The 26,206-nt window shown below is 44.0% G+C and overlaps 1 protein-coding gene across 1 annotated transcript; it reads left to right on the top strand.

The window, feature by feature from the left end:
• The first annotated feature begins 481 nt into the window (after positions 1 to 481).
• Positions 482 to 12,769, top strand: LOC310681216 (snaclec bitiscetin subunit beta-like). Its single transcript, XM_083448843.1, has 6 exons — positions 482 to 589; positions 2,597 to 2,682; positions 4,905 to 5,131; positions 7,156 to 7,293; positions 10,891 to 11,026; positions 12,393 to 12,769. Exons 2-6 carry the CDS (start codon positions 2,622 to 2,624, stop codon positions 12,473 to 12,475), a joined length of 645 nt encoding a protein of 214 aa, XP_083304969.1. The 5' UTR covers positions 482 to 589; positions 2,597 to 2,621; the 3' UTR covers positions 12,476 to 12,769.
• Positions 12,770 to 26,206: the final 13,437 nt, after the last annotated feature.

Here is a 26,206-nt window from a genome sequence, read left to right as displayed (position 1 = left end):
TGAAGCATTAGAATTCGAGCAAACTCATAAATTCATTGCAGTGATTTGAATTAGATTGCCCCTGGCAGTCCTTCCAACCATAGCTGTCAACTTTCAGATTTGAAAATAAGGGATCAGCAGCCTCACCTGTCCCGGGGACAGTCTACGGGAGATCTAACAATCCGGGATAGCAGTGGGAAGCAGCGGGAAACGGCGCTGGAATAAGGGAATTTCCTTCCCACACAAAAAGGGAAGGTTGACAGCTATGCTTCCAAGTCTGCCATTCTATGATTCTATGTGCCCTACATTGGTTAGTACAGTAGGTCTATTCTCTGTGTTCATACTCCATGGATGAATAAGATTCAAGTATGTGTTTGTGAAAGGTGTTAAGGATCATCAATTAAACCAACAGTGGCGTCAAAGACAAGCCCCCACCCTCCTTTGCTTAAGGAGGAGAGTATATATAAAAATAAAGACATACACTATTAGCCTTCTTGTGCAAAGGAAAAAGCTCCAGTCATCCAAAAGTTGGATAAATACTACTTAAAACTGCTGCTGCCCATTACTAGTGTTAAAAGAAGGGAAGAAAAGGGAACAATCTACAAAACAGGTATTTCTCTAAATAGACATTTCATTAAAATGCATATATTTATTTCAAACTTGTGAAATAACTTCCAAGGTGGCATGCAAATATTCCTCTTTATGGCAACAATATGAAAAGTGAAACGCAGCTATCCTTCACAATTCGCAGTTATGTGAATTTTGTCGTGCAACTCACAACTAGTGTTTACATAAGTGCAAATGTTAAGGGAGAGAGCACTTAAACATGCATTTACTGGTGAAAACAATGTAATAACTAATATTAAATAATATTATGTTAGGATAAATTGCTTGCAAAAATTTGTACGTTAGTCGAAACGGTGTTTATTAGGATAAATTTGTAATGAAAGGCTGACGAAGTTCTGCAAAGGTTGTTGTTTTCTAAATCGTGAATTGCTGCAAAATCTGCAGAACTGCATTTAAGATTTGGAAAGTGAGGACAAAAACTTTATAAATGAATTGGGGAAATTTGTAAGTTACTTAGGAGACCACTGTAAGCAGATGGAAACAAGAGCAGGATTTTGATTTCACTTGTAGTGTAAAAATTACCGTGGATAATATGGTTTGATATAAAAATTGGAGTATGGATGAATATGCAGTAGTAGATGTTTAAAACGAGACACCATGAAGGAGATGGGGGGGGGGGGAGTCCTGAGATCCAGAGAATCTCTCTATATAGATACATTTTTAATTCTGTTTATTTATACTTTGTAGGCCTTTATTAAGGCAAGATTTAACGCCTTTCCTTCCAATGTCCTGAATAATAGATTTTCCAATGGTCGGATCTCAGCGGTGTGTGCATGTGATAATAGATCTATAGAATCTTTACAACATATACTATTCTGTTGTTCACTACATTCAGTTTCTCGGATCAGATTTTTGTCCCCTTTATTATTGGAAATCTCAGGTGACTCCCTGGAAACACAGTTAATGCATTTATTGCAAGATTCTGATCCGAGTAGGTCCCTTTCTGTTGCCAGATTTCTGATAACAGTATTAGCCTATAAAAGGAAAAATGGATTACTCTACGATTATTGATCTTGCCTAAATAATATTGATTTATACTGATAATTTGATATTTTAAGCGCTATATTGTCCTTATTTTAATGGAATTTAGAAACCTACGGTCTGAGATGTACTTGATTATAACGTAATATAATTTATTAATTTTATCTTGTTATACCTGTGTTGCTGTATGATGTATTGAATATGGGCCTATGGCCGTAATAAACTATCTATCTATACTTTGTATTTGTAAAACCAATAAAAATGATTTTTTTTTAAAGATTGCAAAATGAGAAACTGAGAAAACCAAAACTGACAGGTCCTTCCATCCCTACCCACATCCCACAGTTCTCCTATGTAACAGAAGATACGACATGGCATATTTAGTGCTCCACTGGACATGTTCTGCACCTTTGTGCATTCCCTCTCCTGCTCCCTCTCTCTCTCTCTCTCTCTCTCTCTCTCTCTCTCACACACACACACACACACAGCGATGGATCAGGAATCCATTTTTTATCTGCTTGATCATCAAGCTTTAGGCAAGACTGCCACTTTACTGAAAAATTAGCTCACAATCTGCAGTTTGGGAAATTCATGTCATGTCTGAGTTGCACGTGTCTTCTCAATTGATCAACCACCGTATTTTTTGCTCTATAAGACTCACTTTTCCCCTCCTAAAAAGTAAGGGGAAATGTGTGTGCGTCTTATGGAGCGAATGCAGGCTGCGCAGCTATCCCAGAAGCCAGAACAGCAAGAGGGATTGCTGCTTTTACTGCGCAGCAATCCCTCTTGCTGTTCTGGCTTCTGAGATTCAAAATATTTTGTTTCTTGTTTTCCTCCTCCAAAAACTAGGTGCGCCTTGTGGTCGAAAAATACGGTAATTAAATTAATTTGAGAGCTTCAAATGGTCTGAGTTCAATTTCAGGTACCTGTTAAAGTGGAAGAAGATCGGAATTTTGATCCTCATACATGAAAACAAGTGTTCACACAAACAGTCTTTCCTTCACTGTAGGTGAAAGTTCTGCTACCAGCTGGCAATGAAGCCACATTCGGTTTTGATGCTCTACCTAGGAGTGCTGTTTCTCCTTGTATCTGAAGGTGAGATTAAAGTGCCTCGTGATCTTGATGTGAACTCATCTCCTGACACATCACGTTGACTTTTTACTATATTCCCGCAGTGGTATAACTAGATACTCTTAGAACTTGGACTAAGTGGTTTGATTTGCACAACCCTTTTAGACAAAATCTTTGCCAGGACATGCTCCTGTGTTAACTGAAGGTTATTGGCTGATAACCTGGGAAAGGGGCAGGAAGTGGACTCATCCTTTCATCTTCCCTGGAGCCCAGCAAGCAGCGGGGAAGCTAAGTCTGCAGTTGAGACCAAGGCCAGAGCTGTAGGATTCCCAGGGAATGAAGAAGGAACCAAGGAATTAAGTGTAAATAGATTAATAGAGTATTTAAGGGGGGGGAAAGGTTAGAATGCATTATGATGATTATAGGGTAGAAAACAGAGGAAGATGGAAAGGAATTGCTGCAATAATTAATAGAAGTGGAATACAAAAAGGGAGGCGGGAGGAGGTCGTGGAAATAAGTGAATGAAAGACAAGATGTTGAAACTGATGAAGATGTGCTTGATGTTTTTTAATTTGTTTTTGTTTTTGTATTGTATTGTTTTTTTCTTTTTCTTTTCTCTTTTCTCTTTTTTCTTTTTTATCTTATTATTATTGTTTCTTTGTAACTGTTGGAAAAGCAATAAACATTATTTTTAAAAAAGGGGGGGGATGAAGAAGGAACCATGTTTCTCCCCAATGGAGGAAGCAGAGTCTACTGGGGTAGACTGAATTGTGAAACTATGCTTACAACCCACTTCTGCATATGTAAATGAACAAAAGTACTACAAAAGGAAACAGAACTGTAGTACATTGCGCCCAAAAATTCCTCACTGCTCTGGCAGTGGAGAGTATGTGGGAGTAAGGTTTGGGGTTATGCCTCGGTAAGTGGCTGTAATGATGAAATACTGGGATTGACTGGATGCTGACTGGATGCAAGCAGCCTCTAAGGAAAATTTTGCATTCACCTCACTATTGTTCCAGGCCAACCAAATCTCTGCCAAGCCGTAGCAGGATTCCGGGTGTCTTGGCACTTAACCAGGGTTCGTGTTTCCTTGGGGGGAAATGAGGCACAGCAGAGAACCTGTACCTTTAAGAATGATGGTTTACTCACACACCTGAGTTTTTAGAGAGAGTTCAAAGCATTTACATCTCCAGAACGGCTTGTCTTTTCCAGCACCACAGCATTGGATTCCCAGGCATCTTAAGAGCCATGCTGTCTCTCTGTCACAGCCTGCTCCAGCCAGCCATCATAGTTGCTTCCCATCAGTCCCCATGTGACGTTCTACCCAATTTCTCCCTTCTCCTTCTCAGCAGCACTTGCACAAAACAGCTTTTTCACTTCCAGTATCCCCCAGCCCCAGTAGCCCTGGCAAAACCTGTTTCTCAGGCCAATGTAAGACACTTTTTCTTCCTGTTGCTTACATCCGGCCAAGGGCAATCCTACCCCAAAAGCTATAATCAGCCTTTTGCTTCTTCAGTGACCCATCCCCAGCAAGTCATTGCCAGGCTGGCCCTTGCTAAATTCATGAGTTTGAGTTAGCTCAAATTCTAACACTTCACTGAATGTAGAGCTTATGGGGGATCTACCACCCCCCCCCAAAAAAAAATCTCATAACAATATATTTAGTAAGATAATATAAGGTAAAGGGTAAAGTGACTCCTGACCATTGGGTCCAGTCATGACCGACTCTGGGGTTGCGGCGCTCATCTCACTTTATTGGCCGAGGGAGCCGGCGTACAGCATGTGGCCAGCAGGACTAAGCCCCTTCTGGCGAACCAGAGCAGCGCACAGAAACGCCGTTTACCTTCCTGCCAGAGCAATACCTATTTATCTACTAGCACTTTGACGTGCTTTTGAACTACTAGGTTGGCAGGAGCAGGGACCGAGCAACGGGAGCTCACCCCGTCACAGGGATTCGAACCGCCGACCTTCTGATCAGCAAGTCCTAGGCTCTGTGGTTTAACCCACAGCGTCACCCACGTCCCTAAGACAATATACAGGAATACTATATAGGAAGACTATAAAACCCGTTGTTAATGTGTCCGCTTTGCAAGGAATAAAACCAGACTGAGCCATTTTGAAAGTGCTTCAGAGGAATAGCCTTGCCAACTCTTCAATTTCCACCCTATTCTGGGTCTTCACCTTTTATTTAAAAATGATTGGGGGTGTTTCTCATGGGGTGTCTGATTTCGTACTTCTCCCCCCAGGCAATGGGCTTCCAGAGGTCAAGTCCCGCGACCGCCGGTTCTTGCTGGGAAACATTCTTGATTGGAACAAGCCTCCTTCCGGGGGCAATGAGGTCCCAGCATCCCGCGACTCCTCTGTGGTCGAGCCAGAATTGTTTTGCCAAGGTGGCTGCCTTGATGGCTGGATAAGTTACCTGGGCCAGTGCTACATGTTTGTTCAGAAAGGAGAGACGTGGGAAGAAGCTGAGGTAGGGGCATCTTCAAAATGAAGATTTTCCTGTGGGCTCATCTTTAATAAATAATAATAATAAATTTTATTTATATCCCACCCTCCCCAGCTGAAGCCGGGCTCAGGGCGGCTAACAAGAATAAAATAACACAACATTCTAAAATCATTTCATTATAAAATTAATTCAAATCAAATTGATGGCAACCATTGGGCTAGAGTTCTGTGAAGATTGCCGAAGGAGGGAGTCAGGCTGTGCCCTGGCCAAAGGCCTGGTGGAACAGCTCTGTCTTGCAGGCCCTGTGGAAAGATGTCAAGTCCCGCAGGGCCCTGGTCTCTTGTGACAGAGCGTTCCACCAGATCGGAGCCACAGCCGAGAAAGCCCTGGCTCTAGTTGAAGCCAGCCTAACCTCTCTGTGGCCTAGGACCTTCAAGATGTTTCTGTTTGAAGACCGTAAGTTCCTCTGTGGGACATACCAGGAGAGGCAGTCCCGTAGGTACGAGGTTCCTAGGCTGTGTAGGGCTTTAAAGGTTAAAATCAGCACCTTAAATGATCCTTCCTTGCTTAGACTTTGTGCTCCATAAACCTCCTGCTGCCCTGCAAGTCCCTCTTACGCTCCTCCCTTCCTAGGTTGCGGAAAAGAAGCGAGTCTCTACTTTGTTTTGTTCTTCAAGCATTTTTACAAAAAATACACATAAAAAAGGGAAAGGGGGTTATGGCGTTCAAGTTAATTTTATGTAGCACCCAGGACCTGCTGTGAGATGTAAATGTTCTTGAATCAACTGGAAAGAGTCACCATGCTGCTACTAAATTCAGAGCGTATGTAATGATTAAAACATGCAAAACAGTCATATCTAACTTAAAAAGAGGATGCTTCTCAGAAATTAACCAGGATCCACCTTGGTGAACACCTCTCTTCAGATGTTACACATCTTCATTGGCTTTCAGTTTGTACCTAGGTAAAATCTGAGGCTTTGGTTTTTACCTTTAAAGCCACAAATGGTTTGGGACCAGGTTATCTTAGGACTGCATTCTCCTGTATGAACCTGCCTGTGGCGTTTGCCAGTGGCGTAGCGTGGGGGGTGCAGGGGGGGCCGGCCGCACCGGGCGCAACATATGGGGGTTAGGGTTAGGGGGCGCAAATCCACAGGTTAGGGGGCGCAAATCCACGGGTTAGGTGGCACAAATTACTTGCCTTGCCCCGGGTGCTGACAACCCACGCTACGCCACTGGTGTTTGCACAGAGCCCCCGGTCGTTCCAAGGACGATTGACCCTGTGCCACCATGGCTTATCTCTTCCACTGCCACCAACCAGGTTTCCCCGGTAATATATTCAGACTCAGTCTGAATATATAACGTATTAATATATAACATATTATTCACTCTCTCTGTCTCCCCTCTGTCTCTAACTCACTCTGACTCCTATGCCTCCCACCCACAAGAAACCAGCCAAACTAACTGCCAAAAACCCTGTGTTGAGCCTTAAACACTGTTAGGCTCTGCCCCGGGCTTTCTTAATGGTCAGCCTATTAACCCTTTCTCCCCCCCCCCCCAGTACGACATCTCCATAATGAGTGGGCAAACGCCACAGGGCCACCTGCCAAACCATCTTTCTTTCCCAGAGTCCAGAGGCAAAGCACTCTGAGGAAAGGAAGATGGTGGCCGTGACTGTCAGGAACTTCGGTCTGCAGCAGCGTATCTGCTTAGTAAAAAGGAAAGGAGACACAAAGGAAAGATTTTGCAGTGACTGCTGCTGACGGGGTGCTGTCATCTGCCCCACCCTTCATGTTAGGCCCCGGACCTGTGCCCCCTAATGGTACCATTGGGTGGCATAAAAGTGGCCGCCCACTCAGTCTCCTGCAAGGGGTTGTTTGTGTCTCTGTAACTCACTGCTTCCATATTATTTTGCCCCTGTTGAGTAAGATGGTGGTCTTTTGCACAGAGATCCTCATGCTGATTCTCCGATACAAAATACGACTGTAGCATTTCCTGAGGCATTTTCTCACCTTCTTCAGTTGCCTTCCCTTTTCCAATTTACTTTCCAGAGAACTTGCCAGCGCAAAGTCACAGGTGGACATCTGACTAGCGTCTCAAGTGCAGAACACAATGAATTCCTTGTGAGTCTGGCGACTTACCACGGACAACAGACGGCCCAGTTCTGGACAGGAGGAAGCCACAAAAAGGCAAGTCCAATTAGCACAACACTAAAAATGGTAACTCCACACCACTCTCAAGAGAAGAAAAAATACAGTAGTACCTCTGGTTAAGAACTTAATTCGTTCCGGAGGTCTGTTCTTAACCTGAAACTGTTCTTAACCTGAGGTACCACTTTAGCTAATGGGGCCTCCTGCTGCCGCCGCGCTGCCACCACGTGATTTCTGTTCTCATCCTGAAGCAAAGTTCTTAACCTGAAGCACTATTTCTGGGTTAGCAAAGTCTGTAACCTGAAGTGTCTGTAACCTGAAGCGTCTGTAACCCGAGGTACCACTGTATACGGCACAGTTGCATTACCAAAGCAAAACATGGCACTTAAATGTTTTGCAGATACAATTTTTACCATTCTAACTCCTCTACCCAGAACTCTTCCCAGTGCTATAAGCCTGAGGGCTCGTTCACACTTCTGCTGGTCCAATGCTTTCTAAACGGGTTCAAGCGGTTTTGCCTTTGCACTCTTTAGTGATAAATTGGAACAAACAGCAACCCACAGAAAACCTAGTTGCCGTTTGCTCTGATTCAGCGCTCAGCTCAACCACAGGTTTCCCAAGGGAAAGCAAACAAAAGTGTGGCTAATTAAGAAAGAGCTGTCCATCCTTTCCGTGTTCTGATTGATCTCTAGGTACTTCATCACCCCTGTTCTCTAGGTGGTTCCCCCTCAAAATGAGGGGCAGGACGATGCGAATTTGGGCACAGACACAGTGTGCACACCACACATTGCCTTGCCAAGTCATTTCCCCCTTCCCTACACCACAGGCCAGGTGTGGGGCAGGTAAAGAGCTGGCTCAGCCTGAAATATACTCGGAGTCGAGTGTGAATTTCGTGCTCTTTATTCAGCTGGTAGGAGCAATGAATGAAACTTTCCCTAAAACGTCTAGCTATATATATATTATTTACACAATGGGCCCCACATGATTGGCTAATTCCGGGCTGCTCCTGTAGGCCAATCAGGTTGCTGATTCACTTCATTCAGGAGCCTGATTGGCTGCTCCTGCAGGCCAATCAGGTCGCTGATTCACTTCCACCTGGAGCTGGATTGGGTGGCTCCTGCGGACCAATCAGACTGCTGCATTCTGGATCCTATTGTTCAGTAAATAACACAGCCCAAATAGGACAAAGTACAATCCAAGGCTGCTGGGCCTTGTGGAGCCCTTTGCCGAGCACTCTGCAAGACACAGCAACCAATTGATCGCTGCTGCTTTGCAGACTGTGCCTCTGCCTTTACTTTACAATCCAATTTCAAATTGTTATGTACTGAAGCTCTCACCCTGGGCCAGCAGGGGGATACTGTAGATAGTTATGCAAATAAGGGATCGAAAGTGACGTTCAGTGATTGGATAGTTTTAGAAAGTTGTTACAGTAACGTTGTACTGGAGCTCTATATAAGCAGGCTGACTGAACCCTTCAGTTCAGTTCTGTCCTGGCCTGTGAATGAACAAGAGCTGTTTGAAGAATCGCTGTGTCGTCTGATATGTTTACCCACAACTTAACACAAATCATGTGGACAAAAATTACCACATGGTGTAACAGTGACCAGGAGCGAAACTGGGCTTTATTTCACCTGGGTCAAAGAGGTAGTTTGACATATACAACTCTCTCCCCCCCCCCACGCACACACATTTGCATACACATGCAAAGGGACTGGAAACCTCAAAGGCACTCCTCTGGAGGCTTCACCCGGGGCAAAGAACCTGGCTAGCCACACACACACACCCCATAGCTATGGCACTGTAGTGACATCAGGTGATTGACAGGTAGGAAGCCTCACCCTCTTGTCCAGCTTGGGCTACAGTGGGTGCTGGAGCTAATGAACTGGGGTGCTGATCAGATCAACCTCTGCAGCCCTGCAGCAAGGAAAGTATGTGCCCACTGGCGGAGGAAGAGGCATGTGGGGGAGCGCACTGCAGCGCAATCCCGGGGGGCTGCCATCATGGCTGTCCCCCTGCCCGTGGTGGGCACCAAGCCCCTACGGGCGGCACACCATGCCCCCAGGGCATGCGCCAGCCCCACGCCCGCCTGCTCTCCACCCCCCGGTGTCCGAGCATGAAGCTCCGCCACTGTATGTGCCAATGAGGCATTTGATCAAGGCCTGTATCTTAAAATAAGCTTAGAAATATATTTGCAAAATGCTTGTATGTTTCATGCCAGGCAGAAACCAGCTGGCTGAGTACTTTGGCAGTTGTTTATCCTCTTGAACAGGGCCCCTCATTGATTTATAGCAGTACCTCAAAGTTGTAAAAGGAGCAAAAGCTGGGAGCAAAGGTCATACAATCAAGAATACAATCAAGCTGCAAAAACACCAATTAAGAGTTGGTAAATAGTTTACCATGTGCCTCCCATCAGCCACATTTTCCTAAGGTTAAAGGGCAAGAGCTAATAGGAACAGCAGCTGGCTGGGAAAGGGGGGTATAAAATGAAGAGGTTTTTCTCTTTACTGAGTTTCTCAGGCAAAGGCCTTTCTGCTAAAAATCTATCTATGTTATGTATGAAATATATTGGCTTTAATGTAATTATGCAAAGGATTTAGAAGGTAAGAAATGTTAGATTCTTATGTTAAGATTCTTATTTCATTGATGGTGTGTGAGAAGGTGAACCCAAGATCTCTGTTACCATGAGCCATCTGTTTTAGCCATCTGTTTTGGAGTGAAGGGGCAATAGAGCAATAGGGCAAAAAGGGCAAAAGGTAATCTGGTAATTAAGGTGCCTTGTCGAGGCAAATGTAAGATATATGACTACTTGTCTGCCATTTATGGATAGAAGGAAATATAGCTCTTTGTCTCCCATAAAAGGTAATAGGAAATGGGTGTATCTTTTATGATTGGTTCTAGCAGACAGCCAATAGGAATTTCAACCAGGCTGATTGGACAGAGGCAGCCAAAGGAGGAGTAAGGGGGCTGTGCTGAGGAAATATAAGTGCTGGCCACCAGGGCTGGGGTGTGCAGAGCTTTGGTAACCATATACCACTGTGCCTATCATTTATTTGTCTGACAAATAAATTATTATTTTAATTTCTCTATTGCTGCATTGAATATTTCATTCCAGCTAAGCGTTAACCACAAGCAGGGTGCTACACCAACTCCTCTATGGCGCAGAATGCAGCTTTGCTTGAGTGTGCCAACCAGGCTTTGAAACATGTTCCCACGCTTCAGTGCTCATGTTTTCAGCTAAAGAAATCGCACGTTCAGAATTAAAAGTCATAGTTGCCATTAATATTTGACAGAGAAGCCTGTCTAACATGGTTAATAATGGAGCAGAGCTTTAGGTGACATCTAATTAAAAGGTTTTGCTTAGATTCTTGGAATAAGCTGTGCTCACCGAACAATGCTGAGTGGTAGATTCCATAAAATCTTGATCTGTTTGCAGAGAATCCATCTTACGCACCGCACATTATTCATGCCCTTTTAAAGTATGGAAACCCCGCTTCATGCAAGAGATTTTTGTGCGCATCCCTTTGAAAACGCCTCTCACTCATTTTGTTTCAGTCGTGCTTGAATATGGAAATTCCTAAACAGTTTACGGGGTGTGTGTGATGGTCTTCATTTAATTCCTGTTTGGTTATTCTGCAGGGGTCTTCGCTAGAATGGACAGATGGCTCCGGGGCAAATTTCCTTCAGAGTCCACTGAGCTCAATTCTTCATGTTTTTGGGGAAGCAATTAACAGTATTCTGCACAGTCGCATCTGCTTAAAGATAAATCTAGGAGGTACACTGTAATCCACAAATATGATATATGTATTTGTTTAGTTCGTCCCCTAAAGCTAGGTTTCCTCCACTTTTCAAAATTCTAAGTATTAAATACTCCTCTGGTCACTTTCCCAGCAATTGGTGCTTTAAGCTAAAGTGATATTTAACACTTTACATGTTGGTTGTGTTTTGTTTGCTTTGTGCCATTGAAATGCCATTGGATACAGGAGGCTGATGTTAATTTTAGGACATCATTGAGTGCAATTTGCATCAAAGTTCCACTGCAGAATAGAATGAGCTCTCTAAAAAGGAAGTTTAGAGCTGATTCACTCTCACCCTCCTCAAATTAGGCATTATTTTTATCAAACTAGTTCAAATCAGAGTTAAATGCCCAGCTGAACAACATTGCAGCAGTTGGTTGTCCAGGGATTTCATTTTGGGATAACATCTACATTCATCTTCAGTTTCACTGTAGAAAATTTGGTGGCTGCCATGTCTTGAGAAATTTGGCAAGCGTTAGCAAACCTGTTTTGACTTTCCTTGAAATCACTCAGTATTTTATTTCAGGATGAATATCCATATTCTCCTTAGGTGCAACCCACCTTAGGTGCATTTTCAGTCAAAACCCTAATTGCAAAGTTTACGTTCAAATGCAAAGTTTACATTCTCCAGGCTCGTATGGTGCTTGGAACTTTTTAAAGTAGTTTGGCAAACCTATTGAGGACATAACTGGTGCTCCAGAAAGGCTTGGAGCACACAACTTCATCAGGGAGAAATTCCAGAAGAGTGTTCATATTATTCTGTTCTTTATGCTGGAGCAAAAGGGCTTTTATGATGGCCATATCATTCTGTGTGTGGTGGAAGTAATTGGAACATACATTTCTTGCCCTGAAAACAAATGCATTTTAGTGTGCCCAAACCACCTCTACCACACTAAAACTGTAACATCTCCGCTCCCCCTAAAATAGTAAGGGTACCAGTTGCATATAAAGTGAGTAATGAGCTGCCCAAAGAAAATCACTCACCCAGTTTGTGGCAGATGTACAATCTTCTCTTAAGCTTAAAACTCAGGCGAAACAATTGATTCCTGTTTGCAGTGAATCAGTTTGCAGAACTCAACCCTCCCTGACTGATCATTTTGTCTATCATGTGGCTATTTTTCCTCTCTGCTCCCCAGAGGGTATTTTCAAGTTTTAATAAACTGAATGGGTTTAATAGGTATAACCTTGTAAGTTTATTCAATTAAGCTTTTGTCTAGTGCTATATAGACAAGCTTAATTGAATAAACTTACAAGGTGCTTGGCATTTTTGATGAGAAGATAATATTTTTCTAATGAATTCTTGGATTTTATTTTCTTTTTATTCACTACTTGCTTTTCTTCCAGGCCAGGGTAACTGGGACGGCTCTGATTGCAGAAAGAAGCTACCCTTTGTCTGCAGCTACAAACCCAATCTGACACCCCCATAATCGCAACAGAAAAAGAATGCAACCTCTTCTACTGAACCTGCTTTAACAAACACGGACACGGACAAAATCAAGTTTTTTTGCTTAAGTGCTACTTGTTAAATGTGGTCCAGATATTGACACATGCCATTATTTAGAGTTCGTACTACTTAAATAAAGTCTGGCTCAATTTGAGTGCTTAACAAGATCTATGTGCCACTTAACCTCCATGGGGATTTGAGGAATATTGATGAGAAACCTTTAATTTAAAAATAATTACAAATCATTCATTAAAACATTACTTATTTCACCATTTAATGGCCTGGTCATACATTTTAAATGCTGAAAACACTCTCCTTAGGCGTGTCAGATAAATCCATGAAGAGTTAATTGAATGCTGTTATTGGGTTGAAAGAAAAAAGAAATGGTTGTAGTTTTAATCATCAGTTCAAAGAAAAGTCGCACAAACATGAAAGAAAGTGCAAATTCAATGGAAAAATCATGGGTATATCATTGTACACACAAAAGATACAGAAATTTGTCAACAGCACTGCTGAATGCAAACTTGTTATTATGGTTATGTGTGTTTAATTGCTTTGCATTATACATCACTGTGTCCTGTATAAACAGACAGCTTCCCTTTGTTTTTTTCTTAATTATAACTTGTGTATCATTTGTTAGACATAATAGATATGTCTGCCTATGCGAGGCACAATTCACAAAGATATTCTCCTGAGCAGCAGCCCATGGGAAGAAATAGGGCAAAGCGAGAACACATCTCTTTGTGCAATGATCTTGTTGGATATCTGGCAGAGAAGAACATTGTGATGAATTGTGTTTATAGTCAACAAATGACAAAAGCGTTGAAGAGAATTACACACACACACAAAAAAAAATGCTCAGAGGTTATCAGTATTAAGTTGTGGGCGAACATATCAGACGACACAGCGATTCTTCCAAAGCAGCTCTTTATTTGTAAGCTGGAACAGAACTGAACTGAGGAGCTCAGTCAGCCTGCTTATATAGAGCTCCACTAGAATGCAACAGTAACCATTTTCTGTAACTAGCCAATCACTGAATGTCACTTTCAATCCTTCATTTGCATGTAAACTATCCAATCACTGAACGTCACTTTCGATCCTTCATTTGCATAACTATCTACAGTATCCCCCTGCTGGCCCAGGGTGAGAACTTCAGTATATAACAATCAGGATTTGGTGGTTGTCAATGGCAGATACTTACATGTTTAAAGAATAGATACCTTTACCCTTATGGGCCTTACTGAAGTTGAAAATGAACAAATGCTGGATATGGATGGCATGCACACTGGAGTTCTTAAAGGACTCAAATCTGAAATTGCTAGCCTTTTTGGAGAAATATGTAACATGTCCCTAGAATCAGCCTCCATGGTGGAGGACCGAAAAGCAGGTGATATAACACTGTTTTAAAAAGAAGTATTCCAGGAAGGATACGGGAAATTACAGGTGCATTAACTTAACATCTGTTTTAGGAAAAGTGGTAGAAAGTATCATTAAAGGTAAAGGTACCCCTGCCCGTACGGGCCAGTCTTGACAGACTCTAGGGTTGTGCGCCCATCTCACTTAAGAGGCCGGGGGCCAGCGCTGTCCGGAGACATTTCCAGGTCACGTGGCCAGCATGACAAGCTGCATCTGGTGAGCCAGCGCAGTACACGGAAACGCCATTTACCTTCCCGCTAGTAAGCGGTCCCTATTTATCTACTTGCACCCGGGGGTGCTTTCGAACTGCTAGGTTGGCAGGCGCTGGGACCGAGCAACGAGAGCGCACCCCGCCACGGGGATTCGAACCGCCGACCTTTCGATCGGCAAGCCCTAGGTGCTGAGGCTTTTACCCACAGTGCCACCCGCGTCCCTAAAAGAAAGTATCATTATTAAATATCAAATCACCAAGAACATACCTTGCTGAAGTAAAGTTGACCTGCCTTCTCAAATAAAAGTTCTGTCTAGCTAACCTTTTCAGGGTCCTTTGAGAGGGCCTATAAGTAGGTGATAATGGTGACCTAGAACACATCACGTACCATTAGAGCTTGGTGCCAGCAAAAGGCTGATGGCCTCCAGCTCTACTTCCCATTGTCCTTGGAGGCAGGTGAGGTTGTGCAGGTGGGGACCAAGTGCTCGGAGGCAGGGGGCAGTCAGCAAACACACTTCTGTAGGATTCTGCTTCAGTGGGCTCTGTCTGCCAATGGGCAGACCACACTAGGCAGTCATCCGTTTTTGTTTCTCAAGAGAGACAGAAGTCCCATTTCCGAGAGAACAGTTTGCTCCCCTCAGAGTTCTTGAATCTAGTCACACTCACAGAATTGCAGAGTTGGATTCCTGCAAAGCAGGAATCGCAGCTGACTTGTGACTTCCAAGGCGTTACGGTAAAATCTGGGCGCGAGGCTGCTCTGCCACCCAGCTCGTCGGACTAAGTCCGCGGGTCCCTGCGGAGGAAAATGAGTTCAGCCGGAGACAGGAGCAAACTGCAGAAGATCCATGTTTATTGTGCAACAGGTTCAAGGCGAGATTGAAAAGAGAGAAAGGGGTAACATGAATTTTTGAAACTTCCCTCCATGTCCCAGAATACAGTGCAAAATACATCCCAGTTACATCATGAATACATTAAGAAGAGGTTGGGTTACACAGATTACATCATGAATATATTAAGAAGAGGTTGGGTTACACAGGATTAACATATGGAGGAGGGAGGGGGGAATATGCAGAGCTGAAATATGCGTAGATAAGCACATCCTGGGTACCGGTGATGAGAAGACAATGGTCCATGTATGCATAGTCTGCCACCTGGCATTGCCCAGAGGAAAGGCTTGGCAGAGTGATTTGACAGGATTAGGGTCTTGGCACCTTGCTTGAGGGATTATGGAGGACAGGGAAGGTGTCATGGAGTCCTAGAGAAATTGAGCAAATTGGCACGTTGATTTTCTATGAATTTTATAGATTTTAGTCCCTTTTGTCATTGACAGTTGGAAATAAATGGATATATTGTAGCGAAGAAGGAGGTGAAGAAGACATGCCCCCCCTTCCGTATCAAAGGTCACAGTGGAAAACCCACCCAACTCTTTCTTTCACCTTCATGACAAGTTAACCATCTATTTTACTCTCTCATTTGTGTCTGTCTTTCTTATTTCACAAATCTCACCCGTATTTTACATTTGTGAGATTTTGAAAGCTATTTACATGTGAAGTTTCCCCCTTGCTGGTTTCTTAACCCTCTCCTTATCCAAATGGAAGTCTGCTTTTCACTCCACAAGCATTTGTCTATTCCTGACAGTAGCAAAAGTTCATTCCTGAGCTAATACCCTGGGAAAGAATATTTCATCCACCTCTGCTTAAAAGCTGTTTAATTCTCCACATTGCTACACTCAGAGATGCTCTGCGCCTGAGAAGGAAGACACTTTCTGTAAGGGGTGTCCCTTTTCTTTTAAAGTTGTTTGGGCAGGCTAATTCCAAATCTGTTTGTAGATCTACACAAAGAAAATGAAAAGGCTGTTTGCAGACTGCAAAGTGTGAAGGGTGAGTCTGGAAGGAGAAACAGCTGAAAGTGGTTCTGATCTGCTAATTGGATTTTTAAAAAAATCTCCCCAGCTAATCTCAGCTGGAACTCTTAAAAGCAATTTCACTTGTGTGACTTTTGAGGTAACAGTGAAAAAACACAAATAACAACCACCACTCTGGCATCATCTTGGCCCTCTAAGCTATACTGCCATTATTCCCATTTTACTTAAAGTCACCAGCTGGCTGGCCATATTCAGATGTCCTGATAAACTGCAGGGCATGGTTTACTGTGAATGAGTTCGTATATGCTTCTGATTCACTCCTGCTACACTCCTCCCTTGATGCCAAGATTTGTTCCTGACTTTTCAGTTGTGCTTTGTTTGGGTGAGGAGTGCAGCCAGAGTAATTGGGCAGTGTCCACAGCAAGTATCCCACATGAATCTCTGGTGATACTAGACTATTGTTGAAAGCCACCCCAGTCTCTGAGTGGTGCAAGATTCCTGGGGTTCCAGAGCCAGTGTTTCCTTCTGGAAATTAGGCACAGCAGAGACTGTGTTGTCCTTAGGATATATGGTTTATTTACGCATATATACAACCTAAGCCTACCTTCTTCTTCTTTCTTTGGCGATCACTCATAGTCAAGTAAGATTGTCTTCCATACACAATCTTAACAGTGAGTTTGTAAGTGCCTGTGGAGGCCATTTCTGGATCCACATGTCCTTCCACAGTGGGGACATAGGTTTCCAGGTGGGAGTTGATCACGGTGAGGGTTTGCCAAGTGTGCCTTCCTCTTAGCGTGTTTCTCCCTTTCGTCCTGAGTTCAAGCGTCTTCAAAGTCCATGACACCTTTGGTAAAGGCTGTTCTCCAATTGGAGCACTCGCAGGCCAGTGTTTCCCAATTCCCGGTGTTTATACTACATTTTTTTAGATTTGCCTTGAGAGAGTCTATAAGCCTCTTTTGTTGACCACCAGCATTACGCTTTCCATTTTTAAGTTTGGAATAGAGTAGTTGCTTTGGAAGACGATAATCAGGCATCTGCACAACATGACCTGTCCAACAAAGTTGATGTTGAAGAATCTTTGCTCCTTCCAGCACACTGACATTATTTTGCCTGTCTTCCCAAGTGATGTGTAAAATTTTTCGGAGACAATATTGACGGAATCTTTCGAGGAGTTGGAGGTGGTGTTTATAAGTGGTCCACGTTTCACAAGCATACAGCAAGGTTGGTAGCACAATAGCTTTGTAAACAGGCATTTTGGTTTCCCTCTGAATATCCCAGTCCTCAAACACTCTGCACTTCAATTGGGAGAAAGCTGCACTCGCAGAGTTCAGGCGATGCTGGATTTCAACATCAATGTTGGCCCTTGTGGAAAGATAACAGCCCAGGTAGGAGAAGTGATCAACACTTTCCAGTGTTACACCACTGAGCTGGATTTGCCTGCGTTGAGGTATAATCTTGATAGCTATCATGGAACATATTAATCAGTGATCTGTCCAGCAGTCATCATCACTCATCATAGCTCTGGTAAGGAGCACATCACAGCGAACTTCAGCTTGGACATAGTCTCAGAGGTGCCAATGGTTCAACCGAGGGTGCCTCCATGATATTTTAAATTATTATTTTGTTGTCAAAAGAGTGTGTTGGTAAAAACAAGGTTGTGTGGTGCACATATAGTCAAAAGTAAGATTCTGTTCTGGTTGCTGTTGCCAATTCCTTGTTTCCCAATAGTTCCAAGCCGCAGATCGAAATCTACCCCAACTTTTGCATTAAAATCACCCAGGAAGATAATTTCATCCTCCTTAGTCGTCTTTGATAGGATGGCATCCAGCTGGCAGCAAAAAAATTCTTTAATGTTTTCATCGGCATCCAGTGTTGGTGCATAAGCACTTAGAATAGTAGCCTGTGGGCTTTTGGCGAGTTTTATTTGAAGGGTTGAAAGTCGCTCATTAATGCCAGTGGGGACTTCTGACAAGAAGAAGAAGAGTTTGGATTTGATATCCTGCCTTTCACTCCCTTTAAGGAGTCTCAAAGCGGCTAACATTCTCCTTTCCCTTCCTCGCCCACAACAAACACTCTGTGAGGTGAGTGGGGCTGAGAGACTTCAAAGAAGTGTGACTGGCCCAAGGTCACCCAGCAGCTGCAAGTGGAGGAGCAGAGACGCGAACCCGGTTCTCCAGATTATGAGACTACCACTCTTAACCACTACACCACACTGGCTCTCCAGTGTCACATCAAGATCATTCTTGATAGCAAAGCCTACTCCATGTATTCAACGTTTTTGTTCAGGTAGAGCTTTCCAGAAGAATGTGTACCATGGAGGGACTCATAGCATTACCAGCCTGCAACCCCTTCCCCTCTCAGTCACATCACAGCCAGCTCTTACATTGTACGTCAAATGGTGGCTTTGATTTTTAGCTGACTCTGAGTTGAGGGAGGGGTCCCACCCTTTGCCATCTAGCTCAGAGCTTTTGGTTCCTAATGGTCCATTTCATTCACCTTCTTCTCTTAATGGCTCATCACTTTTCCTTTGTTTTCTTAATGGACCATCTCCCAGGCGATCTCCTGAATATGGGTCCAGGGATTAGGAGTCTGGTATCCACTTTAACAAACACAAGTCTTGATTAGACTCTAACACTTATTGGACCCAAATTTAGGGGATTCTGGCACCAGCAAACTCATAACAATATAAAGCTGGCTCACCTTGGTCCAAATCTAATATTGTGAATGCCTTGCTGTGAAGGATTTTCATGGGGAATATGGTTTTGTCTTCTATTCATTTCATTGCTAGAACATTGAAGAATTAGGTCTCCTGCATTTATGTATGAGATGAAAATTTCCTATTGATTTTTTAAAATCAACAAATGTCAAGGGAAAAAGACATTGTTTAACTCTTGCCCAATTCCAATTTTGTAATTATATTTCCAAGATTATTAAAATAATATCTTATAACAGCGAAGGAAAATAAATGGCACAGTAAATTGTATCCTATTTTTGCTCTTATCTTTGTCCTCATTCCATTGTTTTGCATTGATATTATTATATTTTGTTAAAGCTCGCTTTCATTTTTCCTCGCTCTCTGGAGATTAAGTCTAGGTGAACAAAACAGGGTTATCAAGACAAATTCAATTTCGCAGGATCCTAAAGGGAAATATTTATGAAAATGCTACCATTAGAAAAGATAAGATGCCTGTCTCACTTGTCTTCCTGTGGCTGAGATTATAAATCAAAGCTGAATATATCAAGACTAACACTTTCTGAAACAAGGCAAGGGGCATAATATTTCAGCAATGGAAAAGATCGTCTTTTATTTTACCAAATACTTTTATTTTAATTTATCTGGTATTTTCAGTTTCTTTCTCCTCAAGTGATAAAATTAAAATTATTATATTGTTACATCTGGAAAGTCAAAACATTTAATACATTTAATTACAGGCTGGATCTTCCTTAGTTGTTTCTCGACCCATCAGCAGTTGGCAAGGGATGGGATGGATCATCCAAGACTCAATGACTCAAGCTTCATCTTCTTCCTCCTCCTCCTCCTCCTCTTCTTAGTTTTTGTTCCAAAGGTCTCCCTCCCTGCATTTGCAGCTGAATACAGCTAGTATTCCTGCATGCTACACCTGTTGAGCAGGTGCCAATGAGGGAGGTCTCCATTGGTGCCTTAATTTTTCCCCCCTTGTTGAGTCCTTCCTACAGAGGCTTAAATTATAAACCCCAGTGATCACTTTCTTGACACTGTTTCCAGAAGAGCTAACCTTACTAACTGTTAATTTTAATTAGGGGATGCAATCAACGTTAGTGCTTTCTTTTGGTGATGCCACCCATGGTCCCTGGGTCCTCCAATCAGGGTTCGAATTTTTCACAGTGGGACAGTGAGTAAAGAATAAACAGTGATAAGAATCAAAGATTCGAGAGCATAACAGACACAAATCAGTTCATTGGTGTAAAATGCTTCATTTAGGCATATTATAATGTTCAATAGAAGGTAATGATACAGTATTACGAAATTTGAATAAAATAAATCAAGGTGAAGGAATCTAAGCTGACATCTTTATCGAGCTATCCACCATGACCCCAAGGCCTTGTTGCTGGGGTCACCACTGGTTTCCTTCTCATTAAAGCATATGTAAAATTAGGGTGCCCCCCCATGTGTGTGACATCACACTTGCTGACCTCAAATTGCATTTGCATGCCTACGGTTTTGGGTTACTGTGGTGTTGCACAAAAGATGAGTTGCTTTCAGCCCTAGAAATCATGGGACACGTGGACGAAATCCTGAGACAAACAAACGTGTGTCTGAGCCCTGCAATCAGTGAGTAAAAGCTCTTACCGGTAGGCCAGCAGCAACCACACCAGAATAGACCAACTCTCAGTCTGATGCCGGCAAAGAGAAGACCATCTGCTACTGGCTGGGAGACCAAACCAGGAAGACTCCAGGCAGCCCCTTCAGCCTAGCCCTCCTGTATCAATGGTCACCTACAGAAGATGCTGATGGGGTGTGTGCTGAGGGCTTGTCCACACTGTGGACACTGCCAGTGTGGTATAGTGGTTGAGAGCGATAGACTCGTAATCTGGGGAACCGGGTTCGCGTCTCCGCTCCTCCACATGCAGCTGCTGGGAGACCTTGGGCCAGTCACACTTCTCTGAAGTCTCTCAGCCTCACTCACCTCACAGAGTGTTTGTTGTGGGCAAGGAAGGGAAAGGAGATTGTTAGCCGCTTTGAGACTCCTTCAGGTAGTGATAAAGCGGGATATCAAATCCAAACTCTTCCTCTTCCTCTTCTTCTTCTTCTTCTTCTTCTTCTTCTTCTTCTTCTTCTTCTTCTTCTTCTTCTTCTTGTCCCCTGCCTAGAAAGCACAGGTCCAGGCAGTTTTCCACAGGTCTGAGTAGTTTTGACTTTGCCCCATTGCTTTCCCCTGGAAATTGGAACAAATGACAATCTGCAGAAAACCCGATTGTTGTTTGTTCCAATTCAGCTGTAAAGATCCGGTTTCCCTTGGGGAAAGCGATGGGGCAAATGAAGGTGAGGATAAGCCATGCACATATGAAACTGCTCTTACTTCCTGTTCTCATTTATTTGCAGAGAACACCCTGGAGCTTGGGGTCCCGTGATGAACTAGCCAAAGGATTTGAGACTGAGCAGCAGCTTGAGCACTGCTCTCTCTCTCTGATCTGCTTCCACTGGTTCCCACTGGCTTTCATTAAAGGTCACAGAGCAACCAGTGCTTTGTTTTTTGCCCTATGCATGAACCCTCTGCAACAACCGTTTAGAAGGCCTCCTGCCTTATATTTTCTTATGATTTCATGATGAGTAACTCCCATAGCCATCATCCAAAAACACTCCAAGATTCAAATCAATTCCAGATGGAAGTCCACATGAAACCGCGGAATCTGCCTAGGCTTCCACCTCAAGTCATATATAAGCCTTATAATTCGAGCTTAATGTCCTGTTCATTCTAACCACAGTTCTGGCTTGTCCAAAAGTTAGCGGACGTTTTTGGTAAATATTGTGGAGACTCTTGTCTGAATGTGGTGTGCTTAATAAAAGCAGCATCTGACCCAACCAAGTTGGTCCATTGCTTTGCTTACTTTCCGACATTTACCAGATAGACAGAGGGACAAGCTCTTTTCCAAGGTGCAAGGGAGCAGCGGGCAAAAGAAGCTTCGCATGTGCCCCGCAGTGGCAAGAACATCCTTTTCCACCAAGCTGACGGTATCTGCCCTAGGATTCAGACATTTATTTTTACACGGAGCAGACGTGTTTCCCACACAGCAATCCTTGGGAGTTTTGTAGCCATGTCAAGTTGAGGGAAATAACGTGTAATGGTTTCTAGGGGTTGCTTGTGCGTAAGTTGCCGCAACTCCTGGCTAGGTTACCTGGTTGAACCCTTTCTGTCTGGACAGCCTCAAGTTTCGTGGCTGCCTCAGTCTCTGGCAGAATCCGTCAGTGGGCGTTTCTTGAACCTTTTCCAGCATAAAAGCTGTTTGATGCCCAGTCTCCACCTACTCTCCCTGCGCGGAAGTCTTCTGCGCAGGGAGGGTGTGGGCAGCGGAGTGCCTGTACTCTCTCCGCTGGTCTCCGGCGAGGAGTCCTGGAGCCACCTCTCCGATTCCCCCATCTGCCCCCCTTCTCCACGGGTGTTACGCTGATTTCCTTCCCCAGCGGATGGGCTACCTCTCTCCCTACTGGGACCCTCTCCGGCATCCCTCTGGAGCCTTCTCTCTGCCTCCAGCTCCGATGGCAGTTCCCTGACATAACGATAGGAACAGCATTGCTTCTGGCTTATTTACTTGTTTTTATTGTTTAAATTTATATACCATCCTTCATCTGACGACCACAGAGCACCGGTTTATGCAATCTCTTTTTCTCACAAGGCCCTTGTGTTAAACCTGATTCATTTCATCCCATAGCTTGTGCAATGCACACCAGCCATGGCCCACTTCATTTTGTGAAAATGATGCAGTTCCCCCCGATTCTGCAAGATGTGCTGCGAGAACTCCTTTTGCTATTTGCAAATCCCCAGGCATCCACCTGCATGGCCCCAGTGGTGCAGTCCTTGGTTTGACTTGCAGAGTCTTGTCCATTTCCTCTTCTGCAAACCCTCAATGCAGAAATAACCACTGCCCGTTTTCTTGCAAGCACAGTTGCTAGAAAATGCAGGGGAAACAGAAATATTTTAAAGAGGACCAATATTTGATTTTATGGCATGGCTTGGGTGAGTGGGGAACAGCTTTTCCATGAAAGCAGGGACACAAAATACAGGGTTGCATGGATGACAATGGGCCCCTCCTCTCTGCAAGAAACAAAATGGTGCAGAGGCTTTGAGAGCTGAGCTGGCTGATTTTTTCTGTGATATTTAGTACAGCAAGGTAAGTCTACTTACCTGTGCATATGCATCATTGCTTTAAATGGGACTTAGGTCTAAGGTGACGTGGTTAGGATTGTGCTGCTGTATAACATTTAGGGCACATCTCAGAAGTTTTTGCCTCATTTTACAGTGGGAATTCCTGAGGCTGATAGACAAGGCGCCCAATTGAATCAGAATGGGTGGATTATACATAATACCCCATCAAACAGATCCTCCGTTCCTTTTTTATCTTCCATGGGGGACAGAAAAGGAGAAGAGCTCAGAAACAGGGCAGAGAGGAGAGAGAGAGAGACCCACAAAGAGGACAATGGACAATAGAGCTTCTGCAGGACTGACATATTCATTGGCAAGAATCTTGTGTAGAAAGCATTACTACCTCCCTCTCTCTCACACACACACAAACACACACACACACACAATCACATCATGCAATGAGACCCTTAGATGAGACCTACAGGTAGCAGACCGGTAAAAAAACATAGCAAGAGCCAGCGAGGTGTAGTGGTTAAGAGCAGTAGACTCGTAATCTGGTGAACTGGGTTCGCGTCGCCGCTCCTTCACATGCAGCTGCTGGGTGACCTTGGGCCAGTCACACTTCTCTGAAGTCTCTCAGCCCCACTCACCTCACAGAGTGTTTGTTGTGGGGGAGGAAGGGAAAGGAGATTGTTAGCCGCTTTGAGACTCCTTCGGGTAGTGATAAAGCAGGATATCAAATCCAAACTCTTCTTCTCTTCTTCTAATGGCTACCATCACCACCTCAAGAGAGCAGTTCCAAAAGATTCACATTTTTGCAACACAACAAATCTGATGAGGAACCAAATCGACTGTTGGGAAGTTGCCATTGGATCAGTTATCTTTTGTTTGCTACAAAAGATCCCTGCTACTAAATACTACTAAGTCACCTGTACCTTATCAGCTTGTAACCATTTGCAAACATTCATGAACATGTGAACAGGACAGAGCTCAGTATCAAGTTTGATATTTGCGAAATTTACTACCATCCCTAATTGGGGACACTCCATTCAACACTTTTCAACATTAACTCCAGACCGCAAAACAGGTTAACTGCTCGTGCTTTGCTGATGTGGGAGGTTGGGGCCAAATTTCTTCTTGTTTTGCTTGCATGTGCCTTAAAATAAAATTGAACTTGTCTATGGGAAGTACGGGTGGCGCTGTGGGTAAAAGCCTCAGTGCCTAGGACTTGCCGATCGAAAGGTCGGCGGTTCGAATCCCCGCGGCGGGGTGCACTCCCGTTGCTCGGTCCCAGCGCCTGCCAACCTAGCAATTCAAAGGCACCTCCGGGTGCAAGTAGATAAATAGGGACCGCTTACTAGCGGGAAGGTAAACGGCGTTCCGTGTGCTGCGCTGGCTCGCCAGATGCAGCTTGTCATGCTGGCCACGTGACCCGGAGGTGTCTCCGGATAGCGCTGACACCCGGCCTCTTAAGTGAGATGGGCGCACAACCCTAGAGTCTGTCAAGACTGGCCCATACAGGCAGGGGTACCTTTACCTTTATGGGAAGTCGTATGCAAAGACTACGAATGGTGTGCTGCATATGGGCTTGTTATTCTGGAATATGGAAGAGTCACATTTCATCTTAAGGAATTCAGCTGCGCCTGAAGGCCTTGTGAGTCCTCAGCTCAGTGGAAGGAAGAGCCTTTCAGTGCATTTGGCATCACACAGTTCTCTTGGGGTGGGAAGACGGGGAAGAATTAAAATTCAAGAGCCACCTTCCTTTACTGGAGAATAATTCCTTGCCATCAAAATCAGTGAGCAACCAATTAATTCTCAACTTCCTGCCCTCAAGCGGGCGACGTTACCTCTTGTAAAATAATTTATTTTCAGCTTCCTTCATTTTTCCCTTTCTTTAATAAAGATCGAACAGAACTGCTGAATTCCATCACACTGAAGACCGCCTTTATCAAGGGCATTTTATATGGCAGGAGAACTAGACTTTTCAAACCATTCACCAGGAATAAAAAACGTTAATCATGTCTTTGTGGAAGAGGCTGTCAGAGCTAGTCAGCCTTCGGTTCAAAAGCTTCCAGGGTGCTGGTCAGAGCAGAGCTTGATAAAATCACAGTGCTGAACTGTGCATGTTGCTCTAAACGCTGAAATTTCTATTTTTCTGAACAGGGAAGAAGAAGGAGGAGGAGGAGGAGGAGGAGGAGGAGGAGGAGAAGACCATTTATATCATTTAAAATGTTGATATTTGACATTTAAAAGGTTGAACCTTCACATTTATTGAAACATTCAAATTTAGGCTCCCTGTCTGAATCTGATGAGGAAATTGCCAGTGAGCATTTGGGGGGGTATGCAAAGCCCCCCTTGTGGGACACGGGTGGCACTGTGGGTTAAACCACAGAGCCTAGGACTTGCCGATCAGAAGGTTGGCGGTTCAAATCCCCGCAACAGGATGAGCTCCCGTTGCTCAGTCCCAACTCCAGCCCACCTAGCAGTCAAAGTGCAAGTAGTTAAATAGGTACCGCTCCTGCGGAAAGGTAAACGGAGTTCCCATGCGCTGCTCTGGTTTGCCAGAAGCGGCTTAGTCATGCTGGCCACATGACCCGGAAGCTGTACGCTGGCTCCCTTGGCCAGTAAGGCGAGATGAGCGCCACAACCCCAGAGTCAGCCACGACTGGACCTAATGGTCAGGGGTCCCTTTACCTTTACCTTTATGCAAAGCCCCTTACTTGGGAATTGCTGTCTATTTCCTGGGCGAGGCAGGATTTGCTGGTGGGCTGTGCTGTTGTGGTGGGGAGTTGTGGCTGCATTGGTGCAGCACTGAGCTTGTGTGGACATTGCTTTCTCCATAGAAGAGGGTCAAATGCTATCTTTTGCAATAGTTCTCTGCAGGATTAATAAAGCCCTCCTGTTTAAAGGCCCTAAGATTCCCCAGCTCAGCCATTAAACTCACTGGGTAACATTTTGGCCAGCTGAAGTCTTTTTAAGGTTCTTTTCTGTGCAATGGTGGTTTGGAATATATGGGAGAAGAAAAATCCACTTTATTTATTGATTTATTTCACTGAAAATGCTGCCAGCTGAGGACGGGTCCTCTAAGCAAGAGACTTTCTAAAAGATGAAGAGCAACAGCAGGCCAGTTTGCTTTGCACCTCACTCACACCCCTTGAACGGCCCCCCAAAATGTGGAACATTTGACCCAGAACTAATACAGTCTATTCAAAGCTACCACAAACCCAAAACAGAAAAAAAAGCTAGTTCTGGGTATAAACCCATAAGTAGGGGTTCTTATAAGGGAGAAGAAAATCTCTCAAAACAAGTAACAAAGATTAATCAGAGCTGTGGGAATCTCATCAAAGAAAAACCAAACCCCATGTGAAAAATATTACAAGC

The sequence above is a fragment of the Podarcis tiliguerta genome (assembly GCF_965153285.1).
Source record: "Podarcis tiliguerta genome assembly, chromosome: 7".
Classification (NCBI taxonomy): Eukaryota; Metazoa; Chordata; class Lepidosauria; order Squamata; family Lacertidae; genus Podarcis; species Podarcis tiliguerta.
Note: the sequence above shows the minus strand (reverse complement) of the source record. Positions and strands in the feature narration are given on the sequence as shown.

Coding starts and splice junctions, on each gene's coding strand:
- LOC310681216 (XM_083448843.1), top strand. CDS start 2,622: ATGAAGCCACATTCGGTTTTGATGCTCTACCTAGGAGTGCTGTTTCTC. Junction 5,132..7,155: donor AGACGTGGGAAGAAGCTGAG/GTAGGGGCATCT, acceptor TTTACTTTCCAG/AGAACTTGCCAGCGCAAAGT. Junction 7,294..10,890: donor CAGGAGGAAGCCACAAAAAG/GCAAGTCCAATT, acceptor GTTATTCTGCAG/GGGTCTTCGCTAGAATGGAC.